The sequence below is a fragment of the Chelon labrosus genome (assembly GCF_963514085.1).
Source record: "Chelon labrosus genome assembly, chromosome: 19".
Lineage (NCBI taxonomy): Eukaryota > Metazoa > Chordata > Actinopteri > Mugiliformes > Mugilidae > Chelon > Chelon labrosus.
In genome coordinates, this window is record NC_140352.1 from 22,525,961 (window position 1) to 22,545,136 (window position 19,176).

At 42.1% G+C, this 19,176-nt stretch overlaps 1 protein-coding gene across 3 annotated transcripts; it reads right to left on the reverse strand.

Annotated features, from left to right (window-relative positions):
* Positions 1-550: 550 nt before the first annotated feature.
* mettl9 (methyltransferase 9, His-X-His N1-histidine) lies at positions 551-5,533 on the reverse strand (the record flags this gene model as incomplete). 3 transcript variants are annotated; one of them, XM_084567596.1, is made up of 6 exons in its annotated part: positions 551-1,588; positions 1,686-1,870; positions 2,985-3,194; positions 3,263-3,453; positions 4,956-5,117; positions 5,308-5,533. In XM_084567596.1, 5 exons carry the CDS (start codon positions 5,049-5,051, stop codon positions 1,359-1,361), a joined length of 912 nt encoding a protein of 303 aa, XP_084423722.1. In that variant the 3' UTR covers positions 551-1,358. The 3 variants fall into 3 exon arrangements, with proteins under 3 accessions (XP_084423722.1, XP_084423721.1, XP_084423720.1); XM_084567595.1 differs by lacking the exon at positions 5,308-5,533 and having other exon boundaries at positions 551-674; positions 1,330-1,588; positions 4,956-5,132; XM_084567594.1 differs by lacking the exon at positions 5,308-5,533 and having other exon boundaries at positions 4,956-5,132.
* Positions 5,534-19,176: the final 13,643 nt, after the last annotated feature.

Consider the following 19,176-nt stretch of genomic DNA (forward strand, 5'->3'; position numbering starts at 1 on the left):
TGAGGCGAGGGGATTCTCAGTTTGAGATCTAGTGAATTGGAAGCCAGGTCAACACCTTGTGTTGTTTATGTTTTTTTTATTTGTTCCTAAAGCATTTGTGTGTGTGTGTCTGTGTTAGACTGCATCCTGCTGGGGATGGCTGCTGCCATCAAGGAGTGTCATTGCTATGGGGTGGGGGTGCCTGGTCTACGTGGGTGTCAAATTACAACATTTTGTTGTCACAAGATGGTCAGTGTTATTCATTTCTCCTGTTAGTGGTCTTCATGTTGTGGCTAATCGTTGTATAAAGACACCTGTGTCTGCCAGGTGGATACAAAAAATCCCAACATACTGTTTCAGTTAAATCCAGCATTAAGAAATGGAAGGTCTGTCTTCACAAACTGAAGGACACTAGTGAGGGACGCCAAAGAATGAATAGCCAAATGTTTGTGTGTAACAGCCCAAATCAATTCAACTGCCTAGATCCTGTGCCAGGTACAGTTATACGTAGTCGAGTATCTCAACCACACATCACATTCAGCTGACGAAATGGAAAAATGAGAGCCAGGAATCGCACAAAAATGCATACTCTTTATTCATTTCACACCTTTAAAAATATTGCATTCATTGTGGCACATTTCTGAATAGTTGGTTGTGAACTTCGCTCCTCATGGATTTAAAGCCAGGCCAAGTAACTGAAAAAGGAAATAAAATGCAGTCTTGCTTAATTCAACACACGCTTGCACCTCTAACACTGTCACCCACCACAAAGCGGGATAAGAAGATGATTCTCAGTACGTCCCTTCACTTCTGCATCATAGCAGAGCCACAGTGCTTGCCGTTTGATACACGCTAAGTTAAATAGGCTTCCTTTAAGGCCTCATCAATTCAGACAAAAATATTAGCAATAAGATACAGGGAGTCCAGTTTAAATAGGTAAAAATCAAGTGTAGTGTGCATACACTGGTCCTCTGCATTAGACACTAAAAAATGAAAGTACACATTTGACACATATTCAATTACAACTTAACAATGAATTGCCAACAGTAAACACAAATAACATACTTTATAAGACAAATACCTACCACATGGTGATATGTTTTAGAAGATTTGATCTTCAGTGGCATTCAGTATAGGCTAACTGCCTCAGTTTTTTTTTGTTTCGTTTAAAAAGTAGAGGTATCACTGTCACACAAGATGGCTGGTAAACGTAGGAGCCACAGTACCTGAGCTTCACACCCGACTCACCATTGCTTAACAAATCAGAAATGCTTATGCTTGAAGCTTATCAAAATTGCACTAAAATCCAGCAAGCCACCGCTAAAAAGACAAAGTTAGCAAAATAAGCACCTCCAGCGTTCTCACGATGCATTTAGTGGTCACTGAGCAGACTCTTCGCTATCGTCTGAGGGCTTGAGAACAAAAACTGCATCGTCGAGAACGTAGTAATCGTTATACATGTCCCCTTCACAGAGGTATGGCAGTCGGGTCAACGCCTCCACTTCAAACCCCGCCCGTCGGAAAACCTCATTGGACATGTTGGTTACTTGCTCCTCCCATGTCTTTCCTTTGATTTTTATATGTTCTTTGGGACGCTCCCATTTGCCTCCTGAGGAAAAAAAAAACCCCACAGTGGTTTGATTTAGGTTATAGCAACGGATATTTAAATATTTTGTTGGCATATGAAGCACTGATTTCCCACTGACCGACTTCCACGTAAGGCTGGAAGGGAAGCACAGCGGCCAGGATGAGCCTTCCTGTCCTGGGAACCAGCGATCGCTTGATGTCCCGCAGGAGATGCAGAGGATCATCGCAGCGGTCCAGCAGGTTCAGACAGCTGATCACATCATACTGGAAACCAGTTTGCTGCCACTCATCTATATCCAGCAGCCTGAGCTCAACAACAGTTAACAAAGGAAAGAGAGTTGTATTTGCTTAATCACTACGGGTCACCAAAGACAGGAGTCTCAGATAGTGATAGTCAACCAAAAAATAAGTAATTTTAAAGCCATACTTTTTAAAACAAAAAAGCATTCAAGTCATAGCTTGCACAAGCTAATAAAGGCTGGATGTTAATATGGGCTGAATACAAAAAAGGGCAGTGGAATTACCTGTACTGAAATAGCTTACTTGTAGCGTTGACCACAATACTTCAATCAAAAGTTTAAGATCAAGGGGCCTCAAAGTTGTTATCTTGTATGAATACTGCCAATATAACCAATTAGCTTTTCCTTCAAGCTGATGCTGCTGATTATTTAATGATACCTCAGAATTTGATGAATTGGTATCAATAGTGCTCTAGCTGGTGGTAATGCCTCCTCCTTGCCCTGCTTTTCCTGAGGTGTTCCTCAAGGCTCAAATCTTCTTTTGTTCTCTGCATAAAATCCTTTAGGCTTCTTGTCAGCGACTTTTCACATTTCTCTTAATGAGGAACGAGGGTATATCCTTGCGTGGCAAAGACTCAGTTCTTATCAGAATATGAGCCTGGTAACACGCCATTTGGATTTCATTATGGGGCGTGTTATGACTGATACAGAGAAAAAATACCTTTGCATGAAAGTGGATGGTCCTACAACCAATCACATTATGTTGGAAACAAATTCAACTCCATGTTGCTCACATGACTACGTTGCCATTACTCTTCTGTCCAGCACCACATAAAGCCTGTCCAAATGATTTGATTATGCCCCGGCAGATCTTTGCCCAGAGTTTCACTGACAGTGGCTTAAACACAGATCAAAGCAAACTGCATAGTGAACTGGTGAATTAATACAGTATTTTTCATTGCAGCAGCATTGACTCTGTGGTACTGATGAAATTAGTGCTATGAAAATGTAAATTATCCAGCATTTATCAATACAACAATTGAGTGGCATGGGAACAGGTGAGAAAATCTATAAAAATATGCCAATATAAAACAGGGTAAATAAAATAAGTAAGACATAGTGAAGGATTGTTTTTTTCATTTGCTGTTGAAGTAGGGGGAAGCAAAGAGCCCTGCTCACATGTAATTCCTCCTCTGAAGATGCCATTTCATGGGTGGTGAGACCTCAGTTGTATAGACCTCCTTGAAATGGCCCCCCATCACCTCTGTTACGCCACCATCTCCGGCTCCTAGGTCCAGGAGCCTCTCGGCCCTCCAGTCTGGGTCGATGTGGAGCAGCTGCTGGAACTGGTCCGGAGAAAACACGAACATAGATCCCCGACCGAGAAACCTGAGACGGAGCAAAGTCAGAGGACAGACAGGCTACATGCGAAATAGAGACTAGCCAGTGGCACTCACCCATTGATCGAGGTGCGTGACACCAGAGGGCTGAGGACAGATGACACCAAAGAGTGATAGAGCTGTGTGAACATCCAACCAGACTTCTCCACACTCTGCTTGAGGAAAGCCTTGGTCCCCGAGTCCAGGTGGCTCTGGACGAACAGGGGTCGCAGGGATTCTCCCAGCTGGTCAGGGCAGCACCGATACCACTAGAGAGAAGGAGAGATTTTACAAAACATTTATTTACTCTCCCTGTCCCTGCTAGCCTTAGCTTCTATTTGTGAACCTGTGTAGTTCACAGATGCTCCAACAGCAGGGGCAAACTTTAACTTTGGAGAGAAAAATATTTCAAAATACGCAAGCCTTTAATTTATGAAGAATACCCCGGACCATAAAGTTTATATGTATACAGTGGAACAGGTAACGTCAACCCCCTCTAGAGGCTTCAGAAACAGATAGAAAGAGAGCTCAGTCAACCAACCACTGTAAACTACAGCCCCGCTTTAAAGTATTTATGCCCTTCAGAATTTTCTATATTTCTGTATAAAAATTACTCAAAACATCAGCAGATTTTCACAGCCGTCCCAAATGTAGACAAAGAGAACCCAATACTATATATTATACTTGTGCATTTGTTTATTCAGGAATATTAGCCAATATTACATATCTGTGAGTAGCAAAAGTAAGTGCACCTCTACGATTAATTTAACTCATTTCAAGGCCAAATTAGAGTCAGTCTAATCAGACAATAGAATTGGTATTGATCATCAGGCTGGAAAAGGTTCCAAAACCAACTCCAAAGAGTTTGGAATCCACAGTCAGAAAGATTGTGATCAAATGGAGATGACCAACAAAGATGTACAAATACGTAATTTTCTTTTTAATAAATAAATGCCTATGTATAACATTTTTGTTTCATGTCTAGCTTCAGGACTAATGTGAAAATCTGCTAATTTCTAGTCATTGTTATGCAGAAAAGTAGAAACTACAACACCAGTATTTTACGCCACAGTTTGGCATCAGCTGACTATTTTTCTGTCAGAAACCTTTGTAAAAGCACAAAATTATTAGGTTAGAACAGCACTTCTACTGTACTTCTTTCTCCCTTTTTTTTTTATTCTGGCCAATGACCCAAGCACTGATCATTATGACCTGCCACATCAGCAATAGCGACGCTGCTACTGTAGATGGTAGGACACACAAACTGCTCACTGGATTTGTAAATAGACAGCCTGTCACTGAAGTGGCAGGACAAATATATAGGCAAACCTGCAAATATTGCAGATATATTGCTATCAATGTATTTATCAGCCAGTCTTAATCTTAAACAAGAAAGAGCAGCACAAAAATATCAAACTTGGTTTCAACTAGAGGGTAATGACCAGTTAATAATTATAAGTAACAGCTGATCATCACAGTAACATGACGACAGAGAAGAAAGTTAAACTAATCACTTGAAGAAAATGGAAAAATAAAGAAGTAAAGCAGTCTGGACGACATCATCATACCCTTTCAATCTGCTTCCTTTCTTATTTTACTCCTTATCACCAAATCATATTGAAAATTTAGACAAGTTAAACCTTTAAAGCTTGATATTTTTTAAAAAATGTACACACAACTGAGTCTAGTCTTCACACGTGCATTAAAATGTTGTTAGCCTCTAATCGGGCACATACTGTGACCTTGCATCTCCATCTACCGGGGTTCATACCTCCTGCGTCTCAGCCGCGGCCGCGTCGCTCTCGCTCACCATGTTCGCAAAGAGCGAACGGACGAGCGGGCTGCGGACGTACTTCCCCGTCCACATCCTCCTTACGGACAGCAGGAAGGCGACGTAGCCCAGCACCCACGCAACAAAAATCAATGTCCTCAGCTGTAGATGACACATAATGCACAAGAGACTCTGAGCAGGAAAGCGGACAGACAGCGGCTGTCTCTTTCGAGAGGAGGCCGACAGAGTGGCGAGTGAGATGTGTTTAATATTAAATGGTGATGGAGGAGGTGATGGCAGCCAGTTGTAAACCAACACGCCACAACCTGTCTCCGGTTCCAAGACAACAAACCTGAGGAGGGTGCGGTGATTTAAGAAAGCCAGCTGTTATTTACTTGTCATCTTAGTCCTGCGAAACCATTGTCTGATAATTTGTAACAAATATAAGAGTACTCTTTCAGCTGTGCGGATCTCTGCCCCTTAAGACAACAAAAAGTCCCTTCCCTATTGTCGGCACTTCCTGAGTTACCGCTAAATGTGTCCCCGGAGGTTCTTTTAACACTTGTATTAACAAAATTATTTACATGTGATTTATTTTGAACAAGGCACATTCGAGAAAGAAATATGAACAAAAAATTAGTAGCCTATAACCGAAATATACAATGTAAATAGTACAAAAAAGATAAATTCATTAAAAACTTTAAATGGAGGGTAAAGGACATTGTTTATTCGTTTCTCCTTTTACCTTTCGGCAGTTCCCTTCAGGGATCGCCACTGCAAGTTGTCTGCTTCCATCCTACCCTATTCTTTGTATGCTCTTCTCTCACATCAGCTACCTTCACGTCCTCCTATGCTAAATCCATAAACCTTTTCTTTGGTCTTCTCTCTGAAATACAGATGCTCTCTGGACAAGGTCCTGAAGAACACCAAAGCACAGATGCCCTTTGTGTCTTTACGACCTTGATTGAGGCTGACGATGAACGTGTAAAAATGTTTTATGTACTCTTGATTCACTCTTTACTCAAGTTTATATTAATACCCATTCAAATAATCTAAATAGACTTTTCTGCATCTTGATCCCAATGGTCTTTGTCTAATGTGCATCTTGTCATTTTCTACTCAAGAGTCTAAAAATGTGTATGGCACAGTTTTTATTTAAAATGCAATAAACACATTCAAAATTTGACAAGCTCAGATAATCACCACCGACTCAGTACATTTATCATTTTCTCCTCAAAACTTAAATGAAGCAAAAAGGTGGCCAGTAGAAATGGACTTGTCTGTCTTGCGTACATCTTTATTGTATACATACTACGAGATACACTATATTACCAAAAGTATTCGCTCACCCATTCAAATGATCAGAATCAGGTGTTCTAATCACTTGGCCTGGCCCCAGGTGTATAAATTCAAGCACTCAGGCATGCAGACTGTGAAACAAGACATTTGTGAAAGAATGGGCCGCTCTCAGGAGCTCAGTGAATTCCAGCGTGGAACTGTCATAGGATGCCACTTGTGCAACAAATCCAGTCGTGAAATTTCCTCGCTCCTAAATATTCCACAGTCAACTGTCAGCTCTATTATAACAAAATGGAAGCGTTTGGGAAAAACAGCAACTCAGCCACGAAGTGGTAGGCCACGTAAAGTGACGGAGAGGGGTCAGCGGATGCTGAAGCGCATAGTGCAAAGAGGTCGCCGACTTTCTGCACAGTCAATTGCTACAGAGCTACAAACTTCATGTGACCTTCAGATTAGCCCAAGTACAGTACGCAGAGAGCTTCATGGAATGGGTTTCCATGGCCGAGCAGCTGCAGCCAAGCCACACATCACCAAGTGCAATGCAAGGCGTCGGATGCAATGGTGTAAAGCACGCCGCCACTGGCCTCTAGAGCAGTGGAGACGCGTTCTCTGGAGTGATGAATCACGCTTTACCATCTGGCAATCTGATGGACGAGTCTGGGTTTGGAGGTTGCCAGGAGAACGGTACATTTCAGATTGCATTGTGCCAACTGTGAAATTTGGTGGAGGAGGAATTATGGTATGGGGTTGTTTTTCAGGAGCTGGGCTTGGCCCCTTAGTTCCAGTGAAAGGAACATTGAATGCTTCAGGATACCAAAACATTTTGGACAATTCCATGCTCCCAACCTTGTGGGAACAGTTTGGAGCGGGCCCCTTCCTCTTCCAACATGACTGTGCACCAGTGCACAAAGCAAGGTCCATAAAGACGTGGATGACAGAGTCTGGTGTGGATGAACTTGACTGGCCTGCACAGAGTCCTGACCTGAACCCGATAGAACACCTTTGGGATGAATTAGAGCGGAGACTGAGAGCCAGGCCTTCTCGACCAACATCAGTGTGTGACCTCACCAATGCGCTTTTGGAAGAATGGTCAAAAATTCCTATAAACACTCTCCTCAACCTTGTGGACAGTCTTCCCAGAAGAGTTGAAGCTGTAATAGCTGCAAAAGGTGGACCGACATCATATTGAATTCTATGAGTTAGGAATGGGATGGCACTTCAGTTCATAGAATGAGTAAAGGCAGGTGAGCGAATACTTTTGGTAATATAGTGTACTTACTTGTCATTGGTGGAGACTGTTTGGCCCTGTCCTTTTTCTCCAATAGCCTGAAAGGAGAAGTAAAGGAAGCCATCCATGTCAAAATGGAAAATCCTTCTTTGAACAGTAGAGGTGGACTCTACAGAATCTGCCATCAATTTACAATACAGTCTTAACTTGTGTCCCCCAAAACGTTTCACCCTCCTTCACTCCTTGAGACTAGAGCCTCTGACTGATAATGGGTCATTATAGAACCATTCTTTGGAGAAAGAGGACAGGGACAAACAGTCTCCCCTGAGTCATGAATTATTTCATGTCCTCCCAACCATCCATTGATAATTCCTGTTCACGGACACATCAAGAGGCATTACCTACATAATACCACTGTCAGTTGCCAAATACGTACTTGTTACTAATTTTAACTAATTTATTGATTCAGATCAGTGAACAGACTATAGGGGGTTTTCATTATTAGGAACTGATGGACTCTCTGCTGCCAATCTGTGTATTCACCAAATCAAATGTTAGAACATAGTTCTATTCAATTCCACATTGACACAGATTTTCTTCTAAACCGTAAAACACAATTTTACTGTATCTGTAAATTTTCATATCTGTAAAGGTCAACATACGCATTTGTAAAAGGTAATATAGTTTCTGACCAAAAACATCAGCCAGCAGCTCTTTTTTGTCACAGAGGCTTGCAGAGAAACTCTCCTTCTCCTCCTGGAGCTGCAGGATTTCTTGGTCTCTCTGGCTGAGTTCCTTCTCCAGGTCATTGACCTCTAGCTGAAGCTTGTCCAACATCTTGTTGGGACTCTCTGAAGATTCCTCATCCTTCATCTCATTGGCTTTGGTGATATTCTGCTTCTCCAGCAGTTCCTTCAGCTTGTCATACTCACACTTGATTAAGCTGCAGTCTTTGTTGGGCTTGTCCCTTTTAGAGACAAGCCCTTTGTTCTGCTTGCACATTGATTTTAATTGACGTTGCAGATCGCGGATTTGCTCACGTATAATGTAACACTTACAATAGAATATTCATATTAAACAATGCACAATAGATATGAAGAATAAGAATAAGAATTTGCTAGGCTACTATATGTAATTATTAGGATAATGCTGGGCTAAGGTTCAACTCATGGAGCTGTGTGAAGATTAATGAAGCACAAGACACAGTACTGATGTTACCGGTATTGTATTGAATATTCTTATGACAAAAAATACTTGAAATGCATCAAGGAAAACAATGAGCAAAATGATAACGCCAAAACATTAACACAAAAATCTCACAGTTGCAATGCAATAGTTTATATTCACAGTCAGTCCTACTAGTAGTGGTTTCAGTATAAGTTCGTTAAATGCACCTCTAAGTTTCAAATTCAAGCCTTTCAATCAATTAAATCAAAAGCAGTATGAAATGGCAGTTCTTTGTTCAGGAGCTGAACAGTGAATGCAGTATATGATGTTGTGTTCCTACCACACCACTGAGAAAAGGCATGAACCAGGTAGGCTTGAGGCCTGCCAATAGGTGGGGTGGGTGAATCTGGGTGAGTGAATGGGTGAATCCTCTCAGAAGTTGTCCAGTTCTTTCAAAGGGCAGCTCGCCATCAATCTCGAATCTCTTCATCCATAAAAGCCTAACCTGTTTTGCAAACAGGCATCATTAGAACCATCATCATCATCAGTCTTTCCACATTAATGTATGCGCTTTCCTCAGTCTCACCAGTGTTCAGCCAAATGTCATTATCCAGAAATCCAAGGCAGCAGTAGAAATGGTTGGGCAATAGAGTGGTGGAGGCCTGTTAGCATTAGCATTTGTTAGCTCTGATACTGAACAGTTTCCAACTTGTTTCAATTGAGATGTGACTCACCAATCCAAGGAAAAGTCCTGTTTCCAAATTCCTGCTGGTTTTTGATACAGATTCTGATGCTGAGTGATATGGTGTGATTGCGTGGCTGACGTGTGTCTGAATGAAGCTGAGCTCACTTCAAACAAAGGAAGGGGTGAATACCAGGTGGAAAAGACTGCAGGTGATTGGCTCAGGTGACAGTGAGGCGGTCCAATGCTTTGAAGGTGTCTGATTGGCTGTTTCCTGTTGTCCATGTTGTGGTTCAGGTTGTGATTTGTGTTGGCCAACAATAAACTATGGCAGAGTGACTTAAGTTACCAGTGCTACAATAAGTCCAGATCCATTTCATTGCCAGTAAAGGCAAAGAATCATGGGGGGGCCTCATTCTCAGGGGTCATTATAGACTCCTGTCTGGGTGTTGGGCTGTTTGTTTGGGCCATTGATCCGGGTAACACGGACAATGTAGAATCAAGCGTACACTGGACTTTTGAAGTCTGTAGCTGTCTGTTGTAGACTGTATCAAGGTCTGTTATAGACATTATCGAGGTCTGTAGCTGTCTGTTGTAGAATGTGTTGAGTTCTCTCGCAAGAAGTTATGTCTCACCGATCAACTGTTGAATGGAAGTTAACATGTGGGTAGTCTAGAAAACTGCAGTATGAGATTATCATTTCTGGCAGAAATACGTCGCACTACTGCATCGGTAGAGGCTAAACTCTCCTCCTTAATTACGAAAATGGACGACGTGGAAAAGCGAGTGGAGTACTTGGAAATAGCCGAGAAGGCGTGTCAAGCTAATCCGCCGGCTAGCAAGACAGATGTCGAACAGATATGGGAAAAATGAGAAGATATGGAGAATCGCTCGCGGCGCAACAATGTTCGCTTCGTTGGCTTTCCGGAAGGCAAAGAGGGAGCAGACGTGGGGAAATTTTTGGAGGAACTGTTGCCGGACCTGCTGAACATAGAGGGGAGACGAGAGATTGAACGGGCACATAGGGGCCAGCTGGCCAGCGACCCACACCAGAAGGCAGACCCAGACCCATACTAGCCAAGTTTTTGAGATGCGGTGTTGCGAGCAGCGAGGAACAAAGGCAAGCTGAGCTGGGGAAACACTACTATTATGCTTTTCCCTGACAATGCCAGATCCACCCAGATGAAGCGTGACAAATTCAAGGAGTGTAAGAAAAAATTGCATGAATGAGGAGTGAGCTTCAGGTTGCTGTTCCCGGCTAAATTGAGAATCGAGACCGGAGAGGGTGAGAAGGCTTTTGACTGTCCGCGGAAAGCCATGGCTTTCATAGATGCTACGCAGTGAGTACTGTGAGAATGATTTGTTTCCATTGTCATCCTATGCGCACGAAGGTTAAATTAATACCACTGGTGTAGACACATTTCCGTGGTGGCGGTGCATGAGGAAGCACGACGAGTGGAGCCTCGCGGACCAGGCACGGACCGTCGGTCATGACCATGCTTAAGAATAAAAACTATGACATGGTGTTTCTCCAAGAAACACACATGTCAAAAGAGGAGTCTGAGAAGCTTTGTGCAGGATGGGTGGGACATGTTTTTTACAGCATTGGCCCTAGCAAAAGCAAGGGTGTTATAATTTTAGTAAGTAAACATTTACAGTTTAAATGCCTCAAGGAAATTAAGGATAACTCGGGAAGGATGATTATTGTACTGGCTGAAATATAGTCTCAGAAGCTAATCTTGGCTAACATATACGCACCTAATTTGGATGATCCAACTTTTTTCATCGATCTTGAAAGTAAGCTACAAAATGCTGGGAACCTTGCGGTTGTTCTGGGAGGAGATTTTAACCTTTTAATGGATCCAGCTCTCGACCACAGTGGGGCAGTGTTGCGTCAAGTGCCTGAGGCAGCTATCACGCTGCAGAGAATTTGCAAATCTTTAGGATTAATAGATATTTGGAGGATCATGAACCCTTCTGGTAAGGATTACACATTTTTCTCACCAGTCCTACACAAGATTTATAGCCGAATAGATTGTCTTCTCGTGATTAAGATTTAGTCTACTCACTGAATGGAAAACCTGTATGTAGCAAGTTTCAACTCTGAAAGAATATTCATTCATTCATCTTCTGTACCCGCTTATTCCTGTTAAGAGTCGCAGGGGTCTGCTGAAGCCTATCCCAGCTGTCATCGGGCGAGAGGCGGGGTACACCCTGGACAGGTCGCCAGTCTATCGCAGGGCCAACATAGAGAGACAGACAACCATTCACACTCACACGCACACCTACGGCCAATTTAGAATCACCAATAACCTAATGAGCATGTCTTTGGGTGGTGGGAGGAAGCCGGAGTACCCGGAGAACCCACGCAGACACAGGGAGAACATGCAAACTCCACACAGAAAGGCCCAGTTGGCCCATGGGTTCGAACCCGGGACCTTCTCGCTGTGAGGCATCAGTGCTAACCACCTTCCACGGTTACATCCTGAGGGTCTCTACTATTAGGGTGAAGCTGAATTAGTCTGTGGAAACGGGCAGTTTTCTTTTAATTTCTATTTAAAAGCATGTAGAAAGTTGCAAAATATTAGTGAATTTAAAGGGGCCTTTATTTTGAAATTCCAAATCAGAATGGCCTGATATTTCCTGGGTGGCATCCCGAGAGTGTCTACTATTAGTGTGAAGTGGAATTAGTCTGTGGAAACGGGCAGTTTTCTTTCAATTGCAATCTGAAATGGTTTGGCAAATGTCTAAAATATAAAGCAGTTTAATGGGCCTTTATTTTGAAATTCCAAATCAGAATGGCATGATATTTCCTGGGTGACATCCTGAGGGCGTCTACTATCAGGAGGAAGTGGAATTAGTCGAAAATCCAAATCAGAACGGCCTGATATTTCCTGGGTGACATCCTGACGGTGTCTACTATCAGGGGGAAGCTGAATTAGTCTGTGGGGAAAAAAAAACAAAAAACTAGATCTATCTAGATCTTCGTAGATCTATCGATCTAGATCTGTCGATCGATCTAGATCAATCTAAAGATACCTAGATCTACCTAGATCTATTGATCTAGATCTAGATCTATCTATCTAGACCTATCAATCGATCTAGATCTAGATCTATCGAGATCTATTTAGATCTATTGATCGATCTAACCAGATCTACCTAGATCTATCCAGATCTATCTATCCAACTAGATCTATCTATCTATCTATCTATCTATCTATCATATAACAGTAATGTAACATTTTTGGAACTATGCGTATAACCTTTGTAGGGGTTACACAAGCAGTGGGTACCGCTCCATTATCAGCAGCATGTAAGCTTAGTTTAGCACAAAGAATGGAAACACTAGGACAGAATTTAGTTTGGCTCCTCTGTCTAATGTTAACAGCATCCATCATACCATGTCTGCTTCAGCTATGCAACATTTTCCTCTCTGTCCACAAACATATTTGGTTTTGTGTGTGGGGACACAGTTTACAGTATTTCCTAAAGTGTATTCAAAACACGACACCAATGTTCACAGCATTAGACCTATCTCACAAGATAGACCTATCTATCGAGACCTACCTCTAACTGGATCTATTGATCTAGATCTGTCTAGATCTACCTAGATGTATTGATCTAGATCTATCTCGGTCTATCGCTCGATCTAGATCTAGATCTACCTAGATCTATCGATCTAGACCTATCAATCGATCTAGATCTAGAACTAGATCTATCTGGATCTTCGTAGATCTATCGATCTAGATCTATCGATTGATCTAGATCTAGATCTATCTAGATCTATCGATCGATTTATATCCATCCAGATCTACCTAGATCTATTCAGATCTATCTAGATCTATCTATCCAACTAGATCTATCTAGATCTATCTATCTATCTATCTATCTAGATATATCTAGATATCTATCTATCTAAGGATAAGTGTAATAGATAGTGTATTGATGGACATTGCAAGTAGATCTAGATCTATCTAGATCTATCTATCTATCTAGATGTATCTATCTATTTAGATATATCTAGATCTATCTATCTAGATCTATCCATCTAAGGATAAGCGGTAATAGATGGTGTATTGATGGACACTGCAAATTGAACTGCATGTAACAGTAATGTAACATTTTTGGAAATATGCGTATGACTCATTTGCTGCAGTATTTTAACTCTAATGTTCATCATCCTGTTAATTACTCTCTATATGTGAACACAGAACACACCTACAGTCTCATATTTTTTACTTATTAGTGGTAAATGATTTGCAAAGTCTTGCTACACCCACTGCAGCGCTAAGTTTGCATCGATCCTAAGTCAGATCAGGTCTGAAACTCTGTCAGGTCCATATTCATTACACTTTAGAAAAAGAAGAACTCGAAAATTGTGTTAACGGCTGCTAATTAGTAATATGGATTAAGATAAAACCTACACTACTACCTGTTTGTCAGTCTGTCAGTCAGTATATGCACTGAACATTTGGATGAAATTTAGACATGACATATTTACAGTACAGCTTTTATTCTGTTTTCAGATTGAGTTGCTGCAGTTTGTCAGAGGTCAGAAGTCAGCTGTGATTTTCCAATCTGTGCTGCTCATTCCTGCTGTTTTATTCATGACTGTATCTTTGTCAGTCTAAAAAGCTGACTAAAGGCACACATCTGGAACAGCAAAATTATTGTTTTTGTCAGTAGCACTCTGGTGCTGACCACCTTCTACTCTTTATGATTATTGTCTTGCCTGTTTCCTCTGTCCCTGCCCTTTCCCCGTACATGCAAGAGACAGCAGAGTTTGTTCCCACCCGCATCCTGCTTCTAATCAGTGAATGACGTTTAAATGAAAATACACGTGACTGGTGGTGGACTTTCGTTTTTGATCTTCTGGGAAATGGGATCTTCTGCAGTCCCTGCAATAATAAATAGTGAATTCAGGATGGTATTTATCTGTGTGTACAAATTTTAATAAAATAAGATATAGATAAGACTTTATTTATCCCTGTGGGGAAATTAGGGTGTTACAGCGACAGGGAACAACAGTGTAAGATACAAAAAGATAAAAAAAAATAAATAGAATAAGGTAGACAAGGGAAACTATATAAAAGAAATAAAGTAAATAAGTAATTATCAGAGGTTTTCTGTGTATATAATGTACAGTTATATACACACAATATATAAATATATACACAAATTCCAATGTTTAATAATAATGTTAAAAGGTGGTTTAACGCCCTCTTGTGGTCATTGTAATGAAGCTCAGTGCAAAACTTCGCACAGTTTACCAATCTGTACACATGGATATAAATTGACAATCTGTACCCACAGTTTAAAATCCGTCCGGATTGTAAAACTTTCATTCATTCATTCATTCATTCATCTTCTCTACCCGCTTATTCCTGTGAATGGTCGCGGGGGGATTGTAAAACTTAATTTTCTAAAATTTACTTTTCTGTCCCCGGCCTGGTCGCTTATTTGTCTCGCGAGATCTAGCAACACCGATTGTGTCGCAGATGATTTTTGTCTCCGTGTAAACCTCATTCTGAAGGTAATGCCAACAGTTTGTAATGTTTTACTCTTTTACATCAGATGTCAGCAGCTCCAGCAGAAATCTGTTATGTCACGTTAACTGAGTCAGAGATGAACGTTAGAAGTTGGAACGAAGGAGTCAATAGTGAAACTTTGAACATCCGTTAAATCAGGGGTGTGGTGCCCGGTCCGTCGATCGCGAGCGACCAAGGGCGGACTGGCCTACGGGGACCTGTGGGCCATGAGAAAAAGAAAATGGGAGTCTATCGCAACCACGGACGTAATCTGTGGTTCCAGCGTTGTGGTTCGCTGGGGGACTGGGTCGGGCGGCTATTGTTGTGATAGGCTATACCTGTGCTCACGTATCACTGCCTATGCTGATAACCAATCACATTTCGTCCATGTGGGTAAGTCCCACACATTTCCTCAGGCTCTTGCAGCTGTCACTTGTACATCACATTTCGCTAACGGTGCAAGACAGCTTTGGTGGATTGAGAGCCAGTGCTGTCAGTGTGTCTGTATGTTAGCATGTATGTTAACAGACTGGTGTTTAGCTGCAGTGGTGTTGTCATTTATAGTAAGTTTTCTTTTAGCCGTGTGTGCTACCAGTAGCGGTTTTAGGCACGGGAGAACCGGGCAGCCGCCCGGGGGGGGCATTTTTTCATGACACAAGGGGGGCGGCACGAGCACTTGGAAAAATAAATAAATAAATCTGCACCGCTACATGGTTTTCTATCATCTGTCATATCTGTAAGGGCAATTGGCAATTTGGCGCCACCTGCAGCTACAGGCGCCCCTGCTTGCTGAGAAGGTGCCGTGCACAGAAGCTGTGCGTGAGAAAGGGAAAGGAAATGGTAGAGGGGCACGGGGACAGTTCACCTCTGGCCAGTAGCGGTTCTCGGCACGGGCGAACCGGGCAGCCGCCCGGGGCGGCATTTTTTCATGACACAAGGGGGGCGGCACGAGCACTTGGAAAAAAATAAACAAATAAATCAGCGCCGCTACATGGTTTTCTATCATCTGTCATATCTGTGTGGGGAATTGGCAAATTGGTGCCCCCTGCAGCTGCAGGCGCCCCTGCTTGCTGAGAAGGTGCCGTGCACAGAAGGTGTGTGTGAGAAAGGGAAAGGGGAGGGGGGCGCGAGGGACAGCTCACCTCTGGGCCTCTCCCAAATTGAACGGGGGGGGGGGGGTCCACTGTATAAAAGGGCTAAAGTCAGTCACACCTTGACTTTCTTCCATATAATGCACATTTCATTCATAATATTATAAATACAGGCCTATAAGTTCTGCACGTTTTTGTATTTATGAATTGTGTGAAATGGCCAGATAAAAATAGGTAATACAAAACGATTATACAAAAGTAAGTTATGGAGTTCCTCAGGGTTCTGTGCTAGGACCAATACTCTTCACGTTATACATGTTGCCATTAGGCAAGATTATTAGAAAACATGGCATAAACTTTCATTGCTATGCAGACGACACCCAGCTATATTTATCTATGAAACCAGATGAAACTAATCAGTTGGTTAAACTCCAAGCATGCCTTAAAGACATAAAGGCTTGGATGACCTGTAATTTCCTACTCTTAAACTCAGACAAAACAGAAGTTATTGTATTCGGTCCTAAGCATCTCAGAGATTCATTATCTAATCACATGGTGTCTTTGGATGGCATTACCTTGGCCTCCAGTACTACTGTAAAAAACCTTGGTGTTATATTTGATGAGGATATGTCCTTTAAATGTCACATAAAGCAAGTGACCAGGACTGCCTTCTTTCACCTGCGTAATATCGTCAAAATTAGGAACATCCTGTCTCAGAGTGATGCTGAAAAACTAGTTCATGCATTTGTGTCGTCCAGACTGGATTATTGTAATTCATTACTGTCTGGCTGTCCAAATAGCTCTTTAAAAAGCCTCCAGTTGATTCAAAATGCCGCAGCAAGAGCATTGACAGGAATTAGCAAGAGAGATCATATTACTCCAGTTTTAGCTTCTCTTCACTGGCTCCCTTTAAAGTCTAGAATAGAATTTAAAATCCTCCTCCTTACATACAAGGCCCTTAAAGGCCTAGCTCCATCGTATCTTAAAGACCTTATTGTACCATATCATCCCAGCAGATCACTTCGGTCTGAAAGTGCAGGCCTACTTGTGGTTCCTAGAATTTCAAAAAGTAGAATGGGAGGTAGAGCTTTCAGCTATCAGGCTCCTCTCCTGTGGAACCAGCTCCCAGTTTGGGTTCGGGAGGCAGACACTCTCTCTATTTTTAAGGTCAGGCTTAAGACTTTCCTTTTTGATCAGGCTTATAGTTAGGGCTGGACTAAACCATCCCTTAGTTATGCTGCTATAGGTCTAGGCTGCTGGGGGACGATGCACCAAACACATGTCCTCCTTCTTTCTTCTCTCTCCTCTCTCGCATCCTCCACTTTCTTTTCTCTGGCACAGAGCTCTTGCCCTCTAATTTCCTATATACTACTAGTCATACAATTCTGTGCTATTACTATGTAGAATGTTTACTGCTGTGTGTGTCCCACCCCCCTTCCCCCCCCTTCCCCCCTCTTCCCCCCCTTCCCCCCTCTTCTTGTGAGTATCTCTGGCCTGGAGTGGTGTGTTTCCTGTGGAGCTCTATACTACATCTGTTGTCGTGGTCTCATCAGCCTGCCTAGTCTTCATGGAATCCTGAAGTTATCCACTCCTACCTGAATGAACAATTCTCCAACCTGCCTATGATTCCTCTTACATTTTCAAACTGTCATGTAACATCATCAGTTTGTATCATAAGATTCCACATGTACACTTTAGTCAGATATGTGTATCTATGACAGATGTATGTTTATCTTGCTGTTCTCTTCTCTTCTCTCTTTGCTGTTCTCTTCTCTCTTTCTTCTGTCTGTACCCGGCTGGCCTTAGGCAGATGGGTCCCTCCATATGAGCTGGGTTCTGCTTGAGGTTTCTTCCTGTTAAAAGGGAGTTTTTCCTTGCCACCGTTGCCTTCAGGCTTGCTCTGGGGGTTTCAGGCCGGGTTTTTGTAAAGCGTCTTGAGACGATTTGTATTGTTATTGACGCTATATAAATAAAATTGAATTGAATTGAATTGAATTATGTGGTCACCAAGGTGAATTGGTTTAGTCTTGACTTCTGGTCGTGAGTGACAGCGTTGGAGGATGGAGGATCAGTGACCTGTTTGCATTAAAATCACTACATGCTATAAAATCACTATACTGCTGTAATTATTTTACTGTAGGCTACTTATTATTATTATTAGTTTATTTGTCAGGGACAATGCAGCGCACATTATTACATACATAGCTATCATAGTCAATGCCATAACAATGTCTGTAGATGTGTTACATAAAAGGTTTCTAGCCAGTTGGCTAATTTGCAACCCCTTAAGGGTTCAGGTTAATGATTACTATATGATTATATCCAAAACAACACGAAATGCAGTTTTTTTCATCAAGGTTCATGAAACTTGTGTTGCCGGCTGGCTGGCTGGCTGGCTGGCTGGCTGGCTGGCTGGCTGGCTGGCTGGCTGGCTGGCTCACCACGCCGTGCATGAAGTGGGCCGGTCTATCAATGACTCCCTCTAATGTCCAGGTGTCGAGTAGAGATGAATCCTTTTTTCTTCAGTTCTGTGGACTGTTTGAATAAACTGTAAATTTGGTTTGTGTTAGATTTTAACTTTCTCTGTAATATTTATGGAAGATGTTCAGTTCTCTCATCAATAAATTTGGATCATATTTGTGTTTAAGGATCAGTATACATTATTACTCGATTAATGATTTACTGGAGTAAATAGTAAATTTAGGGCAAGTCCTAGCTGAAGTTGCATAGTTGGTGTCTGTATTGCTGCTCTTCACTTCTTTGCAGCTTCATGACTCCATCTAGTGGACTGATAGTAGAAGAACAACAGCTGATAGTATAGTCTCTGTCTCTGCTGTCAGACTGCATTCACTGACACTGATATGAAACAGAAAATAAGAACCAGTCACTGGAGGAGCAGCTGAAATATTCAGTTGATGTTGAGGTGAATGATTTGTGTTTCCTCTGCAGATGAAGGTAGAAAGTGTGTGAGCTGATGTGAATCCAACAGTATGGATCAGTGTAAGGACAGAGAGGAGGGAGTCCCTCCCTCTAAAACCACTCTGAGTGGGGAACATGAGAACCAGACCAAAGATCAGAGGTGAGATAAACATCTCTAACTGTCCATGACTCTTCTACATGTCCGAGCTCAACTCTCAAATCACTGCTCCTTTATTATTATCACTTTAATCTTTGTGTGTTGAAGAACAAAGCAGAAGTACAGACCAGACTATGCTGGACCTGGACC